General features: G+C 38.9%; 1 protein-coding gene across 1 annotated transcript in view; it reads left to right on the forward strand.

The window, feature by feature from the left end:
* Window positions 1–24,984, forward strand: part of CCDC141 (coiled-coil domain containing 141) — a gene marked incomplete at its 5' end in the record, with an annotated part of 71,465 nt that overhangs the window by 12,129 nt on the left and 34,352 nt on the right. The window contains 5 exons of the mRNA XM_082284998.1: window positions 841–1,094; window positions 3,283–3,402; window positions 11,250–11,444; window positions 12,097–12,269; window positions 22,555–22,696. Coding sequence (XP_082141124.1) covers window positions 841–1,094; window positions 3,283–3,402; window positions 11,250–11,444; window positions 12,097–12,269; window positions 22,555–22,696 — 884 coding nt within the window. The remainder of the gene's footprint in view (window positions 1–840; window positions 1,095–3,282; window positions 3,403–11,249; window positions 11,445–12,096; window positions 12,270–22,554; window positions 22,697–24,984) is intronic.

Below are 24,984 nucleotides of genomic sequence, written 5' to 3' on the forward strand. Positions count from 1 at the left end.
TCAGGGGGGCTGCTTCTTGTTGTTTTACTGGAAGCATCTGGAAAATATTCCTTTCTTTATACTTTTCTTCATGTCTACCTTGCCACTTATATTGGTTTGTCCCCCCTTCTTCCTCATTCTGCTCCTAAAAAACTTCCCTTTTTTTAGAAAGATTTAGAAATAATGATCATTGTCCATTCAATAGATTTTGAACTATGTGACTTTAAGGAGCTGGAACAAAAACAGACAAGTGACTAATAGGTCATTAAAGTGGACTAGTTCACTGAATTTTAATCCTGAATGTGTCCAGGTAAAGACTTAAGGAAGAACGTAAGAGTTCCTGATACTTCTGACTTATTTATAACAGCCCCCAGGCACCAGAACACTATTTTTCCCAATGTCTGTGAGGGGTGTAAAGACCTAAACTTAGCTTGCATCACTAGTGAAAAACTACAGAGATTGCTGACCCACGCAGGAAGTAAGGTAGAAAATTCCACTTCAGCTTACCCAAGGATTGGGAACCTTCACAAAGAACTCAGTTCTGAGAAAACAATAATACTTCTGGGTTTTGTCTTGATGTCTCTCATCTCTCACCTTTATATGTGTGTGTTTATATATATGTTTGTGTATACACCACTGTACCTTTGTAGGTTTACATAAGAGCTGTCCAACTTGAAATGTCTTCGTATATTAGTATACACCATCTAAAGTAACCATTTATGTCCATGCAATACGTGAAAATATGTTGTGCTCGTGTATGCAAATAGATAGTTTGAAAAATACTTGGGTAATATTTGAAATATGCTATTAGAATCACAGAGCACTCTGGGTTTTTTTCCTGATGAAATTCTGTTCTTACAGAACTTTTGGAGAAGTCACTTGCCCTTTTAAACAAAAGCCAAGACCTAACTCAATTCATAGAAGAATTCAAATGTGAGGGGCCAAATGCAAATCCAGAGCTGATTCAAGGAGCCCACAGCAGCTGCTTGAAGATTGACAATCTCCTTGAAATGCTACAGGACAGGCGACGGCAACTGGACAAATTCCTTAGACATCAGCGCCAAGGACTGGAGCAGGTTCTGCAAATTTCTTTGTGGCACCAACAAGAGAACCAGGTAAGAGATATAATATCAAGGGAACTCACAGCAAAAACCTAGCAACTGTTTTATGGTACAAACAGAAAAGGAGCTTAAATATATTTATTAGGCCAATATTTCTGGGGCGGTTCTGTTTGAGGGAATCCTAACTTTTGAATGTTTGATGTTAACGGGAATTCAGGGGATACAGAGAAAACAGAGTACTGGAGACAAGCTCTGCTGTATAAAATCTAAGAGTAGGTTTATGCTCTTTGTGTTGCTTCTGTTTTGCTAGGCACAGCTGTGTAGTCTAGAAGGATGCACAATCTGTGGGTTGCTTATCCGTTACTACCAGGTTATGAAACACAAAAAATGCAGTATCTCCCTTTGGTCTCTAGCTGGCATGTGATGATCTGATAGTCATGATTGTAGCATGCTTTATTTTCAGAATTTTCAATGTTTGAAAGCATATGTATTTTACATAACTTCCTTTATGGAACTGTCAGCATCGTATTTTCTGTTATCTCTTTCATTAATGATAATCAAAGACAGATTGGCCTATTTTATGCATAATTAGTTATCTTTGGAAGAAGAAAGTAATTAATCCAGTCACTGATTATTGTAAATGAAAGATTAAATCTGATTCTTGAAAAACAGGAGTGCTTTTGGATTTCAACCAATCTAAAAGAAAAACCACTGTGTTTTTCAAACAGCTGTATTTACCTTGTCTCCTTTCCCATCTCTTCAACAAAATCACTGAAAGTGAAATTCTGGGGGTTTCTTGCTTATAAAGCAGCTAAGTATTCTTAGCCATTCCTTCAGAGCTCAGGTAGCACAGTGAAATCACTCAGAGGTATTAGCTGTAGTGGAAGCCAACTGATTAAACTCACTGTAATGGCAAGGAATATTACAAAGTGGTAAAGGGGTGAACACTTTGCTATAACAGGGTTAAAGAATGACTTTTTCCTCTGCCTAATATTACAGAAATACTGGTTTGTTTTGCCAAACAGATACATGATAAAAAACCCCCAGCCGTAATTTACAAAGAATTTTTATTTCCCTTTTAGCACAGTTTTTATTGCCTACTCCACTTATTTGTATTTTGATGAAATCACAGTAAATGTTCTGTGAAAATGTGCTTCCAGGAAAAATGTTTCAGTCAGTAAGTACACATCTGGAGGATATGCTCAAGAAATGAAGGCTCAGTATTAAAATAATTTCCTTACTTCCCTAGCTCTGTTGGACTCATGAGATCATGGGAACATTTTATTTTTTGTAACTGAAAATATTTCCACACATTTTAAAGGTTCTTTCATTTTTTAGAATTGTTTAAATTTATTTAAAATAGCACGAATTCTACATGAGCAGGTAAAAACAAATCTCTAGTGGGCTATTAAAATCTGTAGTACCTAGAGTACAGAAATTCTTAGCATGATGCATATGATCCAAGTATAGGGGTGATTTTCCAGACTGGGAAGATTGGAAGAAATCCTCTTGATACCAGTAACTAATTCTGGATACTACTTTAAAGTGCAAAGCTTCACTCAGGAATTCTTGCCACGTGTTGTTTACAAAGAAAGTGAGAGGTACCTACTGTGAATCAAGCAGATATAAATGCAAGTAATTCTGTGGAATTTAGGAGATATATTTGTGTACTGCATATGTTTGCTGCATATACTTGCTGAAGAAGTTTGTAAGTTGTAAAAAATTTGTAAATCTGCATAAAATTATTCCACACAATAGTATCCCATTAGCTTAACTGGGTTTTTCAAGCCAGGGATGGAGAGATTCTATTAGGTCAGAAGTTCTCAGATTTGTAGTCTTTTACTGGATGCAAAGGGATATTTTTAAGTTACTGTATTTCAAGAGAGAATGTACAATATCTTGACTGTGTCAAAAAAGCATGTGTTTATTCTACACATGGCTATAACTTGATTCTTCTTCTACTGTGTTCATTTACAATCTGGTCATGCTTGATGGATACATTTTTGTCTGTTTTGTCATATATATTCCATTATGTGTTTATTTTGGCATTAGTCCTTTCCTTCTGCATTTGTTATAACACAAATGCAAGCATTTAAATAAAAGCATGAACATTAGGAATGAAAAATGAAAGGAATGAAAATGAGAGGGTTTTTTTTTTTTATGAAACTGCCTTGTACATATTTCAAAGAATGGACAATAATTTCTCGAATTTTTCACCTAGTTCTTTTTATTGTTTAATTAGGTAACATCTTGGTATAAGAAAAACATCAGAGATTACTTTCAGAAGCAAAATTTAGGCTCATCACTATTGGAAAATGAAGAGTTACTTCAGGAGCTTGAAGAAATGGAAGTCAAAGTGAAAGTAAGAAATGCCATAATTGGTTGGTGAAGCAACTTTAAAAACGAGTAGCAAAATATGAACTTGGGCATTGAACAAGCACATATAGGAATAGACATTTTCTGTATGTACATGAGATATAGATCTCTACATGTCTGAATTATTTTAGTAATCTTACTCCTTTTAATGCAAGACCTCCATGTTTCTCAGATTTTTTTTCATTTAAAATTTTAAAAGCTACTGATAAGTTAAAAGAAGAATAACCCTTGATGTTGTTTATTTAGTTTTTCAATGTAGTGATCAAGTTCCACGCTGGTAATTTACGTGTTAAACCCTGTGGCAAATAATAAAGAAAATTAATTTTATAGAATATTGCCAAATTTTAGTGTTTATGAAGGACGAAACCGCAGCCATTTCTACCATAATTAATTGTCAGTGAACTGAATATGTGATTGGAAAAGGTATTTGCCCGTTTATCTCTTGTGACTAAAAGTAATTGAAAATGCTATTCTCATGGTTAATATCAGTTTTCCAGAGAATAAATCTGTTACCACTGCTCATAAATGCAAGATGAGATTAAAGAAAATGTTGGTATGAGAAGAAAGGATCTTTGTATGAAATAAATTGCCTATATTTAGAACCTTTTTTAGGTAACTCAGTTGTGCTGTCCTCAGGTAAGTGCTGTTGCTGGGTCAGGATCATTCTCCATGATACCATTTTCATGCAATTGAATTTGGATAACCCGGATGACCAGGGAGACCTTTTTCATCCAAAACTGCTTCCAATAGAAGTAAATGCCTTTTAAAAGGTTATTGTGTTGGTCTTAACAGGCTTCTGATTGTTCACAGATCTGTTTCCTTGTAAGCTTTGTAGTTAAATGTCACATGCTTGCATGTTTGCATAATTAACAGTTAACTGCTTCAAGGCTGTCATGTAAACACAATACAATAATATTGCTAATGCTTCTCCCAGCAGCATGTCAGAAAACACTTATTTTTGTAAAAGGAAAATGGGAGTGTGAAGATAAATTCTTCTGAACTGACCTTCGGCACAAGAAAAGCAGATAAACCAGTAAATGAGTAAGCTGTGGGGTGCTTTCAGAGAGAGACACCCACAAAAATGGGTGTCCTAAAGCACTGCTGAATTTTTAGCCAAATAATCATTAACCTTCCCTGCATTTCATTTTCACAGGCTATTTTTGTAATTTGCTGTCTGAATTAGAAATTAGAGTGTAAGTGCAGAAAGGAGAACTATATGCATTTTCATTTTTTATAATAATCCTTTTCATGGTTGAGTATCTTGAAACTAACTTATAATAATAACACATTATTATAATTTCACCTAACAATTCTTCTCCCATGCATTATATAATAATGTATAGATCATTCATAACATTTTACTTAATTGACTTTTTTTAAATTAGGTCATTTAAAAGTGTTTAGCATTAAACATTTTTGTCACAAATCCATGTGAGTTATGATTTAGAATATGTTATCTCTAGCCTTCTGCTTTTCTTACTAGCAGCATGTTCTAGCAGAGGGAAATTAAATTCTTGAAGGGGATGTTACTGAGCATGTGGATTTTGCTTATGATGTGCAGAAGAGTGGTCAGGTTGCATGCTGCAAATGTAATTGAGAAATCTGTGAATTATGCGGCTTTGAGAAAGCTGTGAATTATGGGGCTTTGTGCATTAGTTTTTGCAACACTAAACTGCAGATGTTACAAACAGAATAAAGGAAAAACCTGTTCTAAAGTAGCGTAAATAAATCTTTTCAAGTAACTTTTCTTATATGTACTGTAGCTCAGAGCAAAATGTTTTTGTGTAGTAGCCATGCAGAGCAAATTTTAGTGTTCTCACAGAGAGTAAGAAAGTGGAAAGTTCCAATGTCTGAACTATTTCACACAACATGTTTATTTACCTATATTATTGCATTAGGTTGAACAGGAGAAAGAGTTTCTTAACTTGTTCAGAGGCCAGCCTAAGAAGGATTTACAGACTTAGTATCTAATTTATGGGACTGGGCTGGGAGGAGTAAGGAGAGAGATTCATTATTATTATTATGTTCTCAAGCTGGTGTCTTATGTTGAACTTCACCTTGCTAAGAGGTAAAACCCCTGAAAACATTATCACTTTGTAAAATTATTAAGACCAAAAATAAACCCAAGAAATTGTAATTGGGGGAAAAGGCCCTCAACCCTCACAAACTTTAAAAGGACCCTCCTGCCTCCACTCCTGCAAGGACTTTCCCAGTTCCCCCCACCCAGTGCCACCAAGATTTGAGAGAAGAGACATATTTAGGAACTCATGTTTCAATAAAGACATCTGCTGGCACTGCTGCACTGATTACCTGCTTGCCGTTACATTTCTATGTGCATTGGAGGTGCTTGACATGGTAAAGAAGAACTGCTAGCACCACTTTGTGGCCAAATAATTTTTAACATATCTCAGCAATTTTCTGGGGGGTGACAGACTTTGAATTACTTTTTCCTTTTTGTGCATGTTGTTTTTATCAGCTCACTGTTAAATACACTTCTACAGCCATTCACTGAACTTTTCAAAAGACACATCATATGGTAATTGTCATAGCAGCTCGCACTCAGTTGTGTAAGTGCCCCCTATTTCATTTGTAATTTGAGGGAATAATATGATTGTTTTTAATTATACTGCAACATAGTTTCTGAAAGCATTTCAAGTATTCACAAGGACTAAATTACCAATGTACTGATGTATGCACCAAATCAATGGCAGGAAGATTTGGGGCTCAGAAAAAGTTCAGTTGTGAACATTTTTGCTTATGGGATAATAAGGTAATTTATCACACATTCTGAAAAATACAGACTTTAATTGACTTATAGTTTAAATGCTGCTTTATCTAATACATGCATCATGATCTGAAGTCAAAGCTTTCTAAGTTTGACCCTAGAACATTCCAGTGAAAATCTTTTACACTATTTCTCAGGTTTTAATTCAAAGTCCTAAAGGTTTACTGTATAGACAGAAATGTCCGTTTATCCCACAATAATTGTTTAATAAAAATATAAATTTGTAGGTATTTCTGCGTTTCTCCCCCACCCCAGACTTGTGCTGGATACTTTAGAAGGCAGAAAATTTTCAGGACTTTTACTTAAAGCTACAATATTTTTAATTCGCCAGTTTTAGCACTCTTGAAAAATACCTGTTTAATCAAGGAACCTAGAAAGAACTCATTTTCCTTGCCAAATGGAATAGTGAAAGCAGGTTTTTAAAAGACTTTCTAGAGTGAAGAAAAGAATAGTGACAAGAGCTACGGAGACACATTCAATGTGTCTTTAATATGTCAGAGGAATTCACGAGCATCTCCTGATAAATTGAAAAGTCAATGTAATAGTAGACTGTGTGTTCCTTTCAAGGAAAATGAGTAAGAAATATGTTAATGCTGACTGGCAGAGTGTTATGAATTTAGTATGTTGAGGTCTGATGAACAGAAGAAACTAAGATTTTTCCACTGAGTTTTTATGTCCTGTTGATGGAAAGCCTACGCTTTTTATGTGTAGAAACATTTCCTTATAAATAGAAAGCTGAAAATGAATTTGTCACTAGCTATTTTATAGAAAATTTAACCAAGTTTGAGGAATGTTTAAACAGGATAGCAAATGAGTCTAACCAAATTTAATACCCTCAGAGAATGTGTAAAGTTGTAATGTTTGTGGAATGTCTTAAAATATAAATTACTATAATAAATGGGGGTTTTGAGCTCGTGCGAAAATTCAGAGAAGAGCCTTGACTCAATATAAACTAGGCAGAGTTTAATATCTGCTTTAAGATCACGTAAAAGCTGCTGTTGGCATCTTGTACCAAACAAATTTATGAATTTTGTTACAATGATACACTCTTACAGGGAATAATTTCACTGTAAGTTGAGTTATTTTCCTCTAATTAGTCTTGCCTGCTGTAATTGTGATTTAAACATTGTAATACACTGGAACAATTCAGAACTTTTGTTTTTCTGTATTTGCTTCTAAGCTAATTATGGACAGTTTTAAAATTATGGACTTGCATTAACGTGCATTTTTCATTCTTGCATGAAATATTATTTTTTAATTATTATACAGATAGAACATAATAGCAAAATGAGGATTCACATATTCAACTGCACTTTCTTTGCCTTTTTTGTGGTGAATAATTATTAGTCACAGTTAAAAGCTCCCAGCTTCAGGGTTGTTTTCTAATTATCATTAATATCTGTGTGTTTAAATGTAAGTAAAATTTCTATTAAAATCTGACCATGCAATTCATACCAGTCACTCAAGCTGCAAGTATTGGAAGATTACAATATTATGATGCTGATATAATAATAATATAATCAAGTCAGTTAAGCTGTGTGTATGGGGACACCTCCTTACTATTTTTTTCTCCCCAAGATAAATTCTTCAGGTAAAAAGGAACAAATACAACACAGTAGACTCTTATTATCCCTAAAATCCTCACTCTTGCTTAATATTGCTTACGATAGAATGACAAACACAGGGTTTTATGAAAGGGGAATTGTGCATTAAATAATACAGTGCAGGGTTTCACTTAATTAAAAGTACAGGCTGAAGACTATTGCATCCAGAGGCTGGTAATGGTTATTATTTTAATTTGAAAAAGAAACTTTAAAAATTAGAAAGATTTTGCTATAGCTGCTTATCAGTAATAGACAAAATTTAAAAAAAAATTGTTTTTACTGTGCCCAGGATAAATCTCTTTTTAGTAGAAAGCTGAGAGTACCCAATTCAAGTCTTCAAGATATATGGGGGGTATTTTTGGAGGGTTTTCTTGAGAAAGTGGAGCAACTTCATTGCAGGATATTCTAAACCAGCAGTATTTTAACAAGCATAGAAGGAAATTCAGTGGGCAGTATTTGGCCTTCAGGTGCTTGTTTGGGGAACACATGAACTTGAAAAATCTCTGAGAAGGTTTTTCCTCCAGGTTCCCTTATGGAAGGAAAGAAGAGTTAGAATGAGTGAGAGAAGTTTGCATCTCTGTAGGCATACAGTGCAGATATACTGAAGCACAACCAGAACACATCTTTCTTTTTTAAAATGAAGCAAAGCTAGGTTTCTTGAAATATGTGGAATTAGTTTCCTTACTACAGCCCTTAAATTCTGATTGAAACATTTTAAGGCTATTGAGTTCTTTTTATGCTGACTTTTTTTTTTTTAAATTGGTAATACTATAACAAAAGTTAAAAACAAAAGTAGATATAATATGAGAAAAACTAAATAAAACATTAATGTAGATCTATAGATTTTTACAGTTGCTTAGGCTTTCCATGGCAGAAGGGTAAGAGTGTTCGCCACAGTGGAGAAATGACTTACAAATCTAGCAGGATTGTCATAATTTTCCTGTTCCTATTCATCATGTTTTCATGATAAAGGGATATGCAGCACTGCACAAAAAAAAAAAAAACAAAAAAACCTGTTGAAATAAAGCTGTAATCTGAGACATTTCTGCTAGTTCAGTAAAGGTATTATCAGTCCTTTTATGTTTGATGCAATGAAGGCTTTTTAAAATTTTTCCTTCACAAAAAGCTTACTTAATACCTAAATAATCTCTAGTATCCTTTAAAATTGGTTTTAATTTAATGCAAATTTGCTTGTTAAAATCTTGGTTAGCATGTCTTTTATAATTTTAATTGTGCATAATTTTTTTGATTGACTTTGCTGAATTTTTTGTCTCTTGTTATATCTTGCAACAGTTAATACCATAGATTAATTCACACTGAAAGGTTCATCACTTAGTATACCTTGGCAGTTGTGCTTCTGAGTGAGATGAAAGGTATTTTTATATAATCATGGTTTTGAGACTACCCATGTTCAAGTCAAGACCATGCAGCCATGGTCTGAATGCATGTGCTTTCTATGTTTGGACGTGGTTTTCATTGACCTGTGAGTAGTGCTAGACCTTTTTCCTGACTTGTTCTGGTTAATCTAGAATACAGGAAGGAAAGCAGTCCTTTCCACTGGAATTGCCATGCATGATTTAAACTTGCTGGGAAATGGATACGTTGGAAATTCTAGGATACCTCTCAAATGTTAGTTTTTGAACCAGGTCCAATAGGGATCTGGGAGAGATCCCTAGGATCTCTAGGGAGAGAACAGCATCTCTTGAAGAGGAGTACGTAAAATAAGTTTCTGATCTTTTTGAACCAGTGTTTTTTACCATACCAGTTCGTATCAAAACAATGAACAATGTCAGATAAAGAATGCACTGAACTACAGAGACCAAAATAGGTCTAGTACTGCTTACTGTACTTCAGAGAAGGATAAAGCAGTAAGGGATTTAGAATTGCGGCTGTTTGGGAAAGATCTATGAAAAAACCAGATTGCTTCTTTCTGGAGAACTTCCAAAACCTGCAACTTTCACTAGAAATATTTTCACTAAAAGGAAATGACAAATGTGAAGTCCATGTTTTAAGCATGCTGAAAATAGTGAGCTTACCCTGTATCCTTGTTGTGCCATGTGTAGACTTAAGAGTGTTTTAATGAAAAAATTCTAATTTAAAAATACTTTTCTGTTTGCTTTACTAGACATTTGATACAAATCCATGGAAAAAAGTGCTAAATTAATGCCAAAAAGTTTCCTCTATTATTTAATCAATTACCAGAAAAAGGGGAGGGAATGTATTACCTAAGGCATAGGAAAGTGCAGTGTAGTATCAGACTCTCCTTTTGCTTTGAACAGTATAATGAGTCACAGATTTTAAGTGTTGACAAGTACAGCAGTAATAAAGTACAATGTAACAGTTTTACTATTTTATAGTTTCCTTTATAGAAACACGGGGTGGGGGGGGGGGTGGGGGGAAGCAGCAACCAAGGCAGTAGTTGCAGGTGAAATTGTATTTTTCTCTTGACTCTTTCCAAGTAAATATCATTTCCTCTTGGGCTGTTTAGTCTGATACATCTTCAATACTTCTTTATAACCTAAAGATGATAGGGGTGAATATTGTAACAGCAATCGTCAGAGGGGGTGAAAGTTTTCTAGATGAAATTTTGATCCCTAAATTTGATATATATTTGGGTCACTACAGTAGAAGCACAAGTCAGTTCCATGTGAATAGCTGAATAAAGAAAAAGGAATGAAACAGGTAGTCAGTTCTAATTAACTAAATGTGCTTCCATGTGGTGCAATGTCGACCAAATATTTGTATGCAAACTTGTACTGATTCAACAGAATCCATTTTAAAACACCTTAGTTTTAATGTACCTGGCTCAATTGTCAGAAATGTTTCTGACTCTACAGTTTGAAATTATGAAGTGTGATCTCCCTTTTTTTCCTTCTGTCACTGCCTCTAGAAAGGTTCATGATCAGATAAGGCCAGAAGCATTCTTTGAGTGGATTTAGGATCTTGTGTAGGAAATCAGGGTAACTGTACAATGGAGGATGTCGAGGATGATGGAACACCCTGCTGTAAGGGAGGGTCATTTGATTGAAGTGATTGCCAGACAGCTCTTAGCAGAAATTGTCTCACTGCAAGCTGCTGTTACCTAGGCAGTATTTTAATTTGTTCTTGATTAAATAGGTGGGCTTAAGGGCTGTTTGCCACGAGAGTGTGGCCATGCCGGGAGGTTTCTGGTCTTTGTTATCCAGACCATTTTTCCCAGCAGACACCTTAGTAACTGCTGCTTTTGCCTGTGAAACTGTGTCAAAGAGTGTAGAATGCCACTGCTGAAAGCTGTTATCACTAAACCCATGATTTTCTGGGAAACGTCTCAGAGTAGAAATATTGTTTTAAATCATGATAGCTTTCGTGCCTACAACAATATGCATTTTGCAATGCATATATTATTATCATGCAGTATATTACTTTTCTATGTGTAATTGATTAAAGTGAATTTTTTCCCATTAGGAATGGAATTACACTGTGGAACAATTGGAAGGTGAAGCATTTAGGATCTTGCTTTCAGAGGACTATACAGAAAAAGAACATCTAAAGCTTTCAAATCAGAAAATCTGTCTGTTGCAAGAAGAAGTGTCCTTCCATATGGAAGAAAGGAAAGCCCTGCTGCAAGAGGCCAATGACTTTTTTCATGCTGCTGGCAAGGTTGGTAAGAAGCCAAGTCTGCAATAATAACCTGATAATAAAAATATTAGTGTGCTCTTGAAGGCTGGTGTATGTGGGATTATGCAAACAGTTGGCTAAACAATTTGGAAAGTTACAAATTCAATTACTCTTTTTATATTACTTTTTGCCTCAAACTTCTATCCAAAATGGCAAATCCATTAAAATTTTTTTTCCCTTTTTTTTGCCCCTTTAAGTATCTTGAGAAGAGTGCTTGCTTTCCAAAATTAAGTATTTGGGAAACATTTATTTGCCAAAAATTGGGCTTTAAGATCCTGGAGCTTTGCCATGATGGCTTAAAGCTGTATGAAGACACAGGAACTGCTCTGAAATACCCAAACTGTTACAAGCTAGTGTGGACACCAGAAACAATGTCTATACTTACAGTGGTCTCCACAGGGGCTAATTATCATCAGTATTATTAGTAATGCAACCTTATTTTCAAAATCTTTCTGTTAGAAGACTATTCAGAAAAGTTTATATTATAAGGTGTCCAAAGAACAAATGGTATTTTTGTATTTTTTTCCAGGTATATTTTTTTCAGATTGTTTATAGAAATTTTAAAACGAGATAGTTTCCAAGGAGAGTTCCAACAAAGAACTATTGATAACATATGCTTTTCTTTTTTCTTCAGGTACTTGATGGTCTTGAAAGTATTGAGAATTACCTTAAAATCTCTATTTCAGAAGGCTTACATTTACCTATATTGACTCTGAAGTACAAGGAATTGCAGGAAGCAATTAAAGGTTGCACAGCAACTACCATGCAAAAGGGACGAACTTTAGTTAATAAAGCAGATTCTCGCAGGTATTCCCTCCATTTTTGTGTATCTGCTGCGGTTCTCCATATCTCTATGTCACTTTATAACTCAGCTAGTTAGAATCAAATTGCATTTAGAGCCAGAGTAGTTTACTAAGTAGGTAGGCATTTAAAGACCCAGTGCTTCTGCCATATTTCTCTGGTGGTATTTGTATGAAATGATCTCTTACAGAAAAATTTTTGGGAATGATACTTGTCAGAGTGGTGTCAAACAATGATATTGGTATAATTGGGTCATTGGATAATTGGTATGGTAGGGCAGAACTCAGAATCAATGGTTTAGTTAACGTTTAGGAAAAGTAAATGTATGGAAGTGACAATTAAAATATAGATAGTTATGAGCATTCTCTGCTGCCCACTGTACCCCTTTTAGACCTTTTTGAAAGCCAGAATTACAGTTATTAATGTGAATTGATGAAGATAAAAATGGAGATAAAACCCTGTGCAGAAAATGTGGAAATTTCTCTGCATTTTAGTAGTTTTAGTTAATAAATAAATACCTCTTATTCTTCCAAAGTTTTTGTTAATTACAGTGATCATGCACTTCATGTGTGTGATTTTTACAGTGTTGGAAAAGGTTAAAATCAGTCCCAGTGGCTTAATATCTCCTACTTTTCAGGAAGTCTTAGTAGGAGGTTGTACTAGTTTGAAAACAAACCAGTGGGAGGCACCAAGTCAGAATAACAATTTAATGGGGAAGTTTAAAGAAAAGGAAAGAAAAAACAACTAAAAGAAAACACTGGTTCAAACTGACAGAGTCAAGATACAACCTGAGTCCCTGTTAGGCAGGGTGGTGGTAGCAGTCTGCTAGAATTATGGCTGCAGTCCTCTGAAGCGGTGATCCTGTAGAAAAGGGTCTGCTCTTCCTCAGAAGGTCCGGTGGCTGTGTAGCTCCTGTCCTCTGGAAATCCAGTGGAAAGGTCTCCTCTCTGGTTTTCAACCTCAGCTTATATCCACGCTGGGATGCTTGGTTCCTCCCTCTGGGTGGAGCATCTCACAATGGGGTATTGAGTCATAAGGCCAGGTGTTGATTGGGCTCATTAACAGATGATAGTCCAGAGGGAGTTATCTATGAGTCATGCGGCAGGACAATGATGGGCCATTAACAGCAAGATAGTCTGGGGGGAGGAGGCAAGGAAACACTGCCCCACCTGATTTCAACGGCTGATGGGGATGGTAATAGAATACACTGCAACCCAGGACATTATCCACCCCTTATTCTATTACCATCTACATCATCCCAAATCAATACCTTCTTTAAACTCTACACATACATATGTATATATATATATATATATATATATACACACACAATGAAACCCTACGCACCGTTCTCACCTAAGATTAGGTCTCCTTGCGGTACACAATGGGTTTCCCCATCTTTTTGCATTACCCACCAAGTGCAACCAGGTCCTTGAGCAAAGACAATCCCACGGATGGGTTTGCCTTTGCCTGAGGTGGGATTGATCCAAACAGTCTTTCCTAAAATACCCCTCAGGTGTACCGCAGGGACTCTATCTCCATCCACTGTGTGCAAGGGTTCAGACTCGGCGGGACCAGCTCGATTGATGGACCCTCGGGTATTGACCATCCAGGTGGCCTTTGCTAAGTTCACTTCCCAATTTTTGAAGGTCCCCCCACCAAGTGCCTTCAGGGTGGTTTTAAGTAGTCCATTGCAGCGTTCAACTTTTCCGGCAGCTGGTGCATGATAAGGAATATGATATATCCATTCAATACCGTGTTCTCTGGCCCAGGTGTTGATGAGGCTGTTCTTAAAATGAGTCCCGTTGTCCGACTCGATCCTGTCAGGGGTGCCATGTCTCCACAGGACTTGCTTTTCCAGGCCCAGGATGGTGTTCCGGGCTGTAGCATGAGGCACAGGGTAGGTCTCCAGCCATCCAGTTGTCGCTTCAACCATGGTCAACACGTAGCGCTTGCCTTGGCGGGTTTGGGGAAGGGTGATGTAATCAACCTGCCAGGCTTCCCCATACCTGTACTTTGACCATCGTCCACCGTACCACAGAGGCTTCACCCGCTTGGCCTGTTTGATTGCAGCACAGGTCTCACAACTGTGGATGACCTGTGAGATGCTGTCCATGGAAAGGTCCACCCCTCGGTCACGGGCCCATCGGTATGTTGCATCTCTCCCCTGATGACCAGAGGCATCATGGGCCCAACGAGCTAGGAATAATTCTCCCTTGTGCTGCCAGTCCAGATCCACCTGAGATACTTTCACCTTAGCAGCTCGGTCCACCTGCTCGTTGTTGCGATGCTCTTCATTAGCCCGACTCTTGGGTACGTGCGCATCCACGTGTCGAACCTTCACGGTCAGCTTCTCTACTCGGGTGGCGATGTCCTGCCAAATCTCAGCGGCCCAGATGGGTTTCCCTCTGCGCTGCCAGTTGGCCTTTCTCCAGCGATCCAGCCATCCCCACAGAGCATTAGCTACCATCCACGAGTCGGTGTAGAGATAGAGCCTCGGCCACTTCTCTCGTTCAGCAATATCCAAAGCCAGCTGGACGGCTTTAAGCTCTGCAACCTGACTCGATCCACCTTGTCCCTCGGTAGCTTGTGCAACTCGTCGTGTGGGGCTCCATACTGCAGCTTTCCACTTTCGGTTAGCGCCTACAATTCGGCAGGAACCATCAGTGAAGAGGGCATAACGTCTTTCAGTCTCCGGTAGCTCATTATATGGTGGGGCTTCCTCAGCACGAGTCACTTGCTCTTCCTCTTCTTCAGAAGATAATCCAAAAGTCTCACCTTCAGGCCAGTTTGTTATAATTTCTAGAATCCCAGGGCGATTCGGGTTTCCAATACGGGCACGCTGTGTGATGAGGGCGATCCATTTGCTCCATGTGGTGTCGGTGGCGTGATGCGTGGAAGGAACCTTTCCCTTGAACATCCAACCCAGCACCGGTAGTCGGGGTGCCAGAAGCAACTGTGCTTCAGTGCCAATTACCTCAGAGGCAGCTTGGACTCCTTCATAGGCTGCCAAGATTTCCTTCTCTGTGGGAGTGTAGTTGGCTTCAGACCCTCTGTAGCTTCGGCTCCAGAATCCCAGTGGTCGGCCACGAGTCTCACCAGGCACCTTCTGCCAGAGGCTCCAGGACAGACCATTGTTCCCGGCTGCAGAGTAGAGCACGTTCTTCACCTCTGGTCCTGTCCTGACTGGGCCAAGGGCTACCGCATGAGCGATTTCCTGCTTGATCTGGGCGAAGGCTTGCTGCTGTTCAGGGCCCCAGTGGAAATCGTTCTTCTTGCGGGTAACCAGGTAGAGAGGACTCACGATCTGGCTGTACTCGGGAATGTGCATCCTCCAGAAACCTATGGCGCCTAGGAAAGCTTGTGTTTCCTTCTTGTTGGTCGGTGGAGACATCGCAGTGATCTTATTGATGACCTCAGTGGGAATCTGACGCCGTCCATCTTGCCACTTTACTCCCAGGAACTGGATCTCTTGAGCAGGTCCCTTGACTTTGCTCCTTTTGATGGCAAAGCCAGCTTCCAGGAGAATCTGGATGATTTTCTCTCCTTTCTCAAACACTTCCTTTGCTGTGTTTCCCCACACAATGATGTCATCGATGTATTGCAGATGTTCTGGAGCCTCACCCTTTTCCAATGCAGTCTGGATCAGTCCGTGGCAAATGGTGGGACTGTGCTTCCACCCCTGGGGCAGTCGATTCCAGGTGTATTGCACACCCTTCCAGGTAAAAGCAAACTGGGGCCTGCATTCTGCTGCCAAAGGAATGGAGAAGAAGGCATTGGCAATGTCAATAGTAGAGTACCACTTCGCTGCTTTGGACTCCAGCTCGTACTGAAGTTCCAACATGTCCGGCACAGCGGCGCTCAATGGTGGCGTGACCTCATTCAGGCCACGGTAGTCCACCGTCAGCCTCCATTCTCCACTGGACTTACGCACTGGCCATATAGGGCTGTTGAAAGGTGAATGGGCCTTGCTGACCACCCCTTGGCTCTCCAGTTTGCGAATCATCTCATGGATGGGAACCACAGAGTCTCTGTCGGTGCGGTATTGCCGACGGTGCACTGTTGCTGTGGCGATTGGCACCTGTTGTTCTTCAACTCTCAGCAGTCCCACAGCAGAGGGGTCATCTGAGAGGCCAGGCAGTGTACTCAGTTGTCTGATATCTTCTGTCTCCACAGCAGCTATCCCAAAAGCCCAACGATGTCCTTTTGGGTCCTTGAAATACCCATTTCTGAGATAGTCTATGCCGAGAATGCACGGGGCCTCCGGGCCAGTCACGATGGGGTGTTTCTGCCACTCATTCCCAGTTAAACTCACTTCAGCTTCCAGTACAGTCAGCTGCTGGGATCCTCCTGTCACTCCGGAAATAGAAATGGGTTCTGCTCCCACATACCTTGATGGCATCAGAGTACATTGAGCACCGGTGTCAACCAAAGCCGTGTATTTTTGTGGGTCAGATGTGCCAGGCCATCGGACCCACACAGTCCAAAAGACCCGATTCTCCCTTTCCTCTACCTGGCTAGAGGCAGGGCCCCTCTATTCCTGGTCATGTTGCATGTTGCTCCCTTCCGGTGAATACGTTCCTGAGGTCCCTTCAAGAGGATCGGTCATATTATCATTCCGGTACCGTCTGGAGTTCTGTGTGCGAGAGACCGGAGCAATATTGACTCTAGATGCGCTTCTTGTGGTAGTTGTCCCTCTTTTTAGTTCACGTACCCGAGCTGCTAAGGAGGAGGTGGGTTTTCCATCCCACTTACTCATGTCTTCTCCATGTTCCTGAAGGAAAAACCAGAGGTTACCTCGTGGGGTGTATCCTCTCTCCCTGGTTGGGGGACGCCGGCTCCTAATGGCAGAGACTCTTGTTGGTTCTGGCGAGATCGGGTAAATCTCTTCCTTAAGTTCCTTTTTCAGTTTCTGATGGCCTTCTTCAATCAAGCTCCGGACTTGCTCAGCCAAAAGACTTGTTTCCACGGATGAGACATGGGTGCGAAACGGGGCTGTGACGGTGTCCTCGTAAATCCTCAGCTTGTTCACCAAGACGCCCACCCTGTCCTCGCCTTCCCTCCATTGCAGCGTTGCCAGGTAACGGGAGTATATCTCTGGTCCAAGGCGTGCGAACCTCAACCACATCTGTGACGTGCACTGGACACCATCTGGGCTCTTAGGAAATCTCTCGTCTTCTGAGAAAATGATCTCCAGCACAGCCAATTCCCTCAGGCACCGGATACCTTGTTCCATTGTGCTCCATTTCCCTTGGTGCACCTGGAGGTCTTCTTTACAAAGGTACCTGTCCCTTACACTTGTAAGCAGTCGCCGCCAGAGGCTGAGAGCTTCTTGGGTTCTCCCGATCCCCTGGTCAATGACCACATCCCGGGACAGAGATCCCAGCTGCCTGGCCTCACTTCCGTCCAGAATGGTGTCATTGGCTGCAGCGTCCCAGATGCGGAGCAGCCAGGTCAGGATAGACTCGTTTGTCTGGCGGGTGAATTCCCTCCGCAGGTCACGCAGCTCACCCAGGGATAGCGACCGAGTGATGATCTCTGGCTCTGCCTCTTCTGCTGGGTGCGAAGGTCCTGCTGCATCCTCGTCAGTCACAATGCGGGCTGATTTGCTTTTTGATTTCTTCTTCTGAACGGGGGCAACTGCAATTGGTTTAGGCTGTTCTGGTTCGGTGACGGTTTGCATGGGGACACTGAGAGTGCTTTTGGTTCCCTTCTCCTCGGTGTCAGTCTGCGTGGACATGGACGCTGTTGTCTTGCATCTGGGTCCTTTCTCCTCGGTGTCAGTCTGCGTAGACATGGACGCTGTTGCTTTGCATTTGGTTTCTTTCTCCTCTGTGTCAGTCTGCGTAGACATGGACGCTGTTGCTTTGCATTTGGTTCCCTTCTCCTCGGTGTCAGTCTGCGTAGACATGGACGCCGTTGTCTTGCATCTGAGTTCTTTCTCCTCGGTGACAGTCTGAGTAGACATGGACGCTGTTGCTTTGCATTTGGTTCCTTTCTCCTCTGTGTCAGTCTGCGTAGGCATGATGTTTGTTGCTCTGCTCTTTTTCCCTCCCTCATCCTGAGGATGCTGTGCCATGGCTCTGATCCTAAGCATGGTGTACATGGTGCAGGCTGTACAGAGAAGACAAAGCAGAACTGACAGCAAGTTTATGCCGTCTTTGACATCCAGAGGGAATTCAATATTTTCAAAAACTGCTGTGCCTGGCCTGAAAGGCTGGAAGAAACCACTCTCTACTCCTCCCACCAGGGGCTGGGTGCGATTGTTGAGGAGATCCCAGACATAGGAGCCCAGACTAGGACAGCCAAACAAAACTGAGTATATACTCCGAATGGTATTCATCGCCTCGCAGGTTATCATGCTGTAGACATAATAAACCATTAAAGCAATTCTCATACCATTCCCTGGTTTTAACAGGAGTAATACTACAGGCAGGTAGTTCCCCATGTGAGGAAAAATATAGAGAGCAAGATACAGTACCCACGTAGACAAGCTGAGCACCATGGTGAATAGGTTTCTGTTAACACAAAATTGTAATTCTGACTTTCTCTCAGAGCTGCCCCACATTGGGCGCCAAATTATGTACTAGTTTGAAAACAAACCAGTGGGAGGCACCAAGTCAGAATAACAATTTAATGGGGAAGTTTAAAGAAAAGGAAAGAAAAAACAACTAAAAGAAAACACTGGTTCAAACTGACAGAGTCAAGATACAACCTGAGTCCCTGTTAGGCAGGGTGGTGGTAGCAGTCTGCTAGAATTATGGCTGCAGTCCTCTGAAGCGGTGATCCTGTAGAAAAGGGTCTGCTCTTCCTCAGAAGGTCCGGTGGCTGTGTAGCTCCTGTCCTCTGGAAATCCAGTGGAAAGGTCTCCTCTCTGGTTTTCAACCTCAGCTTATATCCACGCTGGGATGCTTGGTTCCTCCCTCTGGGTGGAGCATCTCACAATGGGGTATTGAGTCATAAGGCCAGGTGTTGATTGGGCTCATTAACAGATGATAGTCCAGAGGGAGTTATCTATGAGTCATGCGGCAGGACAATGATGGGCCATTAACAGCAAGATAGTCTGGGGGGAGGAGGCAAGGAAACACTGCCCCACCTGATTTCAACGGCTGATGGGGATGGTAATAGAATACACTGCAACCCAGGACAGAGGTTGGTGCTATAAGAGTGAAGACTGTTTGTGCTAATGAGTTCTACTTCAAAGACAGAGCAGATGACTATGACTGATGGTTTTCTACTGGTCAGCTCAGCTCTAACTTTCCATTATACGCTTATGTCCTTAGTTATTAATTGCATTTCAACACAACAACTGAAAGCATGTAAGATTTATGATTTATGATTTTAGATTAATCTCATGATCCTGCAAAAAATTTCATCTAAAGGTCCTTCACCCATTAACTCCAGATGTAATTGTCTTGAACCTAGCAATGGGATGAAATCGAAAATTCCAGTAGAAAGTTGTTTTGGAAACACAATGTTTTTACAGCTGTTGTTACTGCTTCCTAACATTTTAATGAAATATAATAGAAAGGGATTTTCCTCAGTGAAACTTTGTTTTATAAACCAGCCATAATTTCAGAATGCATGCTGCTGTTCTCCAGGGCTTTATTTTCTGCACACATTGCCTCTACAGAAGCAGCTGTTGGGTTTCAAAATGTCTGCACAGCATTAATTAATGTTAGGAATGCTAAAGACCTTAGTAGAGAATGAATCTCTAAAATGGCAAGTCATTAATTTTCTTTCTTCCTTGCTAAGAGTTTTTAAAAAAACATTTAAACAGTCCAAGACATCAGTGGTATATTAAGATATCTACAGTTGAAATTAAAAAGAATGGGATGAATTTTTCAAAACAACCCTATTAGTAATTTCTTATAAAAGTTCAATAAAACCAAGTAATGCTACAGGTGTATCTCCTGTATGCCAAAGTGTTGGTCAGGATTTTCTATAAATAAATAGAAGTTAGATTTCTGCTTAGAAGACATTATAATCTTAAGAAAAGTAAAGCTTTACATCTGAAGCAGCAGTGATTTAGAGAGGGAAGGTAAATCTTCATAGGCAATCTAACTAGAAATGTGTTTTGCTGCTTCTAAAGAACAGTGAAAAAAATCCAGGCTTTAAAATGTCTACTTGCATTATAAAAAGAAATAAGTCCCTTTATAAGAAAGCAAACACAAAATATAATGGCTTTTCAGTTTTTTCGTTGCCTTCAGGCCTCATTGCCTGAATGTAATGAATTTGCAATACACCTCAACATGTAGTGCTCGTACCTCTGTGCAAGTGAAACACTTCACATTCCTAGGCATGGGCTTGAGGATTACAATCATGGAATAATTTAAGCTGGCAGGTAACTCTGGAGGTCATTTGGTGCAATCCCTTGCTCAAAACCTGTCTGGTTACGTTGCTCAGGACCAAGTTTTGACTATCTCCAAGGATGGAAATTCCACAATCTCTCTGGGCAATCTGTGCTGTTGTTTAAGCACTCTTTTTGGGAAACATGTTTTTCTTACTCCTATCCAGAGCTTCTGTTGCTGCAACTTGTGAGCATTTTGTCTTGTCCTATTGCTGTACACCTCTGAAGAGACTCTGATCCTCTCTTTATATATATAATGTCCTACTTTCAAATCTTCTTGAGGCATGTTGCAAACTTATACTAAAAGACAGTTTCTTTGAAATAATTTGAAATATGAAAATAATGAAATTCATTATTTGAAATAATGAATAAATGAAAATGCTGAAAATATTCATATTGAAAGATGAATAGATGGTAGAAAAGTGACAGAGGAAAGTTCTTGTAAACCCAGAGTGCTTCACAATTAAAATATTGGTAAGGCTGATTTTTAAGCTCTCATATTTTTAAATTAAAACCAGCTAGAAAAACAGGAGCAAAAATTTCTATGTATTAATTATAAAAAAATACAAGCAATAAGTTTTGCCTACTAAGAAAATCCTTGTTACTTTGCCAGCCAATTGGCTTGCCTATGAGTATAAGAACTGTCTTTATTTTACTGCTGGTTTAAATATACTGTATTAAATCATAACAAACCAATGATACTTTCAAAGGCTTTATCGAGATGTGTATTATCCTTTTCAAAACCCGTAAATCTTGTTCTCTTACTGCTTTTTTAAAATGAGTGGTGCTAGTAGCTGTTTTTAAACATACCTCTTTTTAAGGAGAACTGAAATAGAGGAATGACATTTTTAGAATTTAGATTAAAGCAGAAACTAAGAGGTTTCTAGTTTTTGAAAGAGTAACTTAAAAAGTTTGAAATCACCTACTTCCTGAGAAGAACTTAAAATTTGGGTTCTCTTTGTGTCAAACTCTTGGATAAAATTCAAATTATGTACTAACACCATGCTTTATATTAGTAATGTAGACTAATATTTTTCTTTGAGGTTACAGAATTTAACTCTGAGCCTTATCTGAAGAAAATTTCCCTCAATACTAGAGGACAAAGTAAGAAACCTAGAATAAGCATCTATATTAACAAAAGTTTCTGAAGAAACTAAAGTAATGAAAAACTTATTTTAAACATGTCTGTTTAAAAAAATTCTTACGATGAATAAATCTAAGTAGTAAATAAGTTGATATGAATGTGTGCGTGGGGGGAAGTTATATCAAAACTTCAACTCTTAATTGTATGAGGTAACTTCTTTACAGTCTAAAGTGGACTGCCTCAAATATTCCAATTCTGAATTGCTTCCCTAATATATCTTTTAACTTCAAAGGCAAGCCGTTGTTTTGTAAATTGGTGTGATTTTTTCTTCAGTTGAAACAGCACCTTTAAGGAAAGGTTGACTTAGAATGTATATAACATTCTTTTTTCAACTACTGTAAAAACACTGAAATATTTGAGAATCCAAAGAAAACATTCTTTTAAAAGTACAACTGGTATGCCATATATTTTCTCTTTTAAGCTCTTCCATTTGTCATTTTAGTTTTTAAATAGTATAGCTAGAGTGAGAAGTGAAATGAGCTATTTCTCAGTGAATCAGGTTATGTGTCTTGTGAGAATTAATGTAACTGTCTTGTAAATCTACCTTAGGCACTGGTGACAAATGATTTGTTTGGAAACATCATTCCTGTGTTTTACTAATTATCAATTTTATTTGGATTAATTTTCATATTTCTCTTGGTTGTTTTTCCTCTAAGGGTAACAGTTTAAAATTTGTAAGTTACTCATTGTACAAATCAAAAGAAAGAAAGTGTTGGATTTGTTTAAAATCATAGTCATCCTCTATGTTGAGCAAAAAAAAAGAGGAAATAAATGACAGTTCTACTTCTCCATTTTAGCTCTTGGGTGGCAGGAATTCAGAAAATGATGGAATATGTTCAAAAAAAAGTAGATCAGTTAAACAGCCAGTGTCCAGATTATGAAGAACTTGCTTTGAAGAAACAACAATGGACTGCCTCACTTGAAGGTCATCTGAATAAGGTACATCATAGAATCACAGAATGGTTTGGGTTAAAAGGGACCTTAAAGAACATCCAGTTCCAACCCCTCCACCATGGGCAGGGACAACTTCCACTGGCCCAGGTTGCTCAAAGACCCATCCAGCCTGGCCTTGAATGCTTCTAGGGACAGGGTAGCCACAGCTCCTCTGGGCAACCTGTGCCAGTGTCTTACCAACCTCATAGTGAAGAATTTCTTCCTGTTATCTAATCTAGACCTACCTTGTTTCAGTTCGGAGCCATTAACCCTTGTTTGGTCACTCCAGGTCACTCTGGAGCTTTCTTATAGGCTCCTTTAAGTACTGGAAGGGTCTCCTATAAAGTCTTCCCAAAGTTGTCTGCTCTCCAGGCTGAAAAACCCCAGCTGTCTCAGCCTATCACCATAGGAGAGGTATCCAGCATTCTGATGATCTTTGTGATGATTATTATAATCATCACAGCACATCTTCTTGAAGCATTCAATAACATTCTTAATGCATTCATGAACAGTGCATTGTATTTCCATAATTTAACTATAGTGACTATTAAAGTTGAACCAAATAATAACAAGTTTGTTAGAGAGAGCACAGTTGTAGTTAGATTGCTGAATACTCTTATCAACACAAAGGAACCTAAAGCTGTTCTGAAAAATTCAGCTGTTTCCACGAGAACATTTTATCAGTGATGTTCAATTAAGCATGGATTTGCTTGGATAATGAACTATTATAACTTGTTCTTTTGGAAAAGAAGTGAGCAATCAGTCCTGTGACCTGCAAGAAGGTTTCCTATACGGCTTCTGTCCTCTGTTCTATGTGGCTGAAAATATAAATAAAAGTGTGGCAAAATTGAGGGTTAATAAGCATGGTGACCGAACCACAGCAAATTTTCAGTAAATCTGAAGGAGACTGGATTCTGTTCACTATAAAAATTCTTTTTGTTAATTAGGGTATTGATGCATCGAGGACATCACAGCCTTGTTTAAACTGTTCAATGTCATATAGTTTTACAGACCTGTTAAATGACTTGTCAGAGATGGAATAGACAAATAGCTCCTAAATAAGTTTCCATGTGTAAATTCAAATTGAAAAAATAGTCTTTTAGCAAGGTTCATGTGAAGGAACCAAGAGTGTAGACCAGAAAATTAAATTTAATGACTGAATAATTAAGTCTGCAATCTGATATTTTATATTTGCATGATGTTTATAATGAACTATTCTCAATCAAATGTGAATTCAATTTAATACAAATTGGTCCTTTTCTATAAATTTATTTGTATAGAAATGATGTCACTATCATGCTGTGAATCTTAGGGTAAAAGTTAAACTATGAAGGTAATTTTTACTTAAAATGGAGACCTCACCTTCAACATAAGGTTTCAGTCTGCAGTTTGTTCTAATCACTTTGTTCCCAGCCTTGCATGAGAGGACATCTTGGAGATTTGTGTCATAACACGATTATTTATTGCAGTGAGGAGTGCTTGTTGTTATATTCCTACCAAACAATACGCTTTTCATCCCAACCCTCATATGTAAAGTATCCCAAAGAATCTGGTGCCAAATTCAATTGTCCCTCAGCCTCATATAACAGAGTTTGAACCTCAATTAGGAGCCAGTTCTGAAGAAAAATGTTACATGTGAATTCACATGTCTAATAATAACTATGTGTGTTATGTCTGGCATCATCTGCCTGTGCTCCTCATAATCTGTTTTATAATCATAGTGCATACATAATATCTTAGTGACAGTGGAAGGAAATTCTGTACATGTATCTGCACAAAAATAGGTCTCTTGCCTTGTTAGAGAAGCTTTAAATGTACTTCCTGAAAAAACAAAAAACACGGAGCAGAATCAAAATATTTCTTCCAGGGCTATAATAGCTAGATTATAATGCAGTTGTGCCGTATTGAAATCACAGGCCATGGATATTTAGGGTAAAGGAAAGCACTGTCAATAAAATGAGACCGAACAGGAAGGGGTTTTGATCACACCTGTTGGAGAAATAGTAGAGTTTTCTTCTTTTATATTTTAATTCCTGACTTTCTCCGACTAGATATGATATTAAAGCACAAATTTTACTTTTTCTTCATTTCTTATCTCCATCCCACCATTTGGGGTTGAGGGGTGTGTGTGGGGGGGGGGTCTGTGTGAGGGAGCAGCTGTGTGGTATTAGTTGCCAGTTGGGTGTAAACCATGCCCAGAAACATAATCTATGCACCGACAGACAAGTGTTAACTCATTTTTTTCTATAAAAAGTGATATTTTGTACTGGTGTTATAATGTCTACTTATATAAA

The sequence above is a fragment of the Coloeus monedula genome, assembly GCF_965178545.1.
Source record: "Coloeus monedula genome assembly, chromosome: 7".
Classification (NCBI taxonomy): Eukaryota; Metazoa; Chordata; class Aves; order Passeriformes; family Corvidae; genus Coloeus; species Coloeus monedula.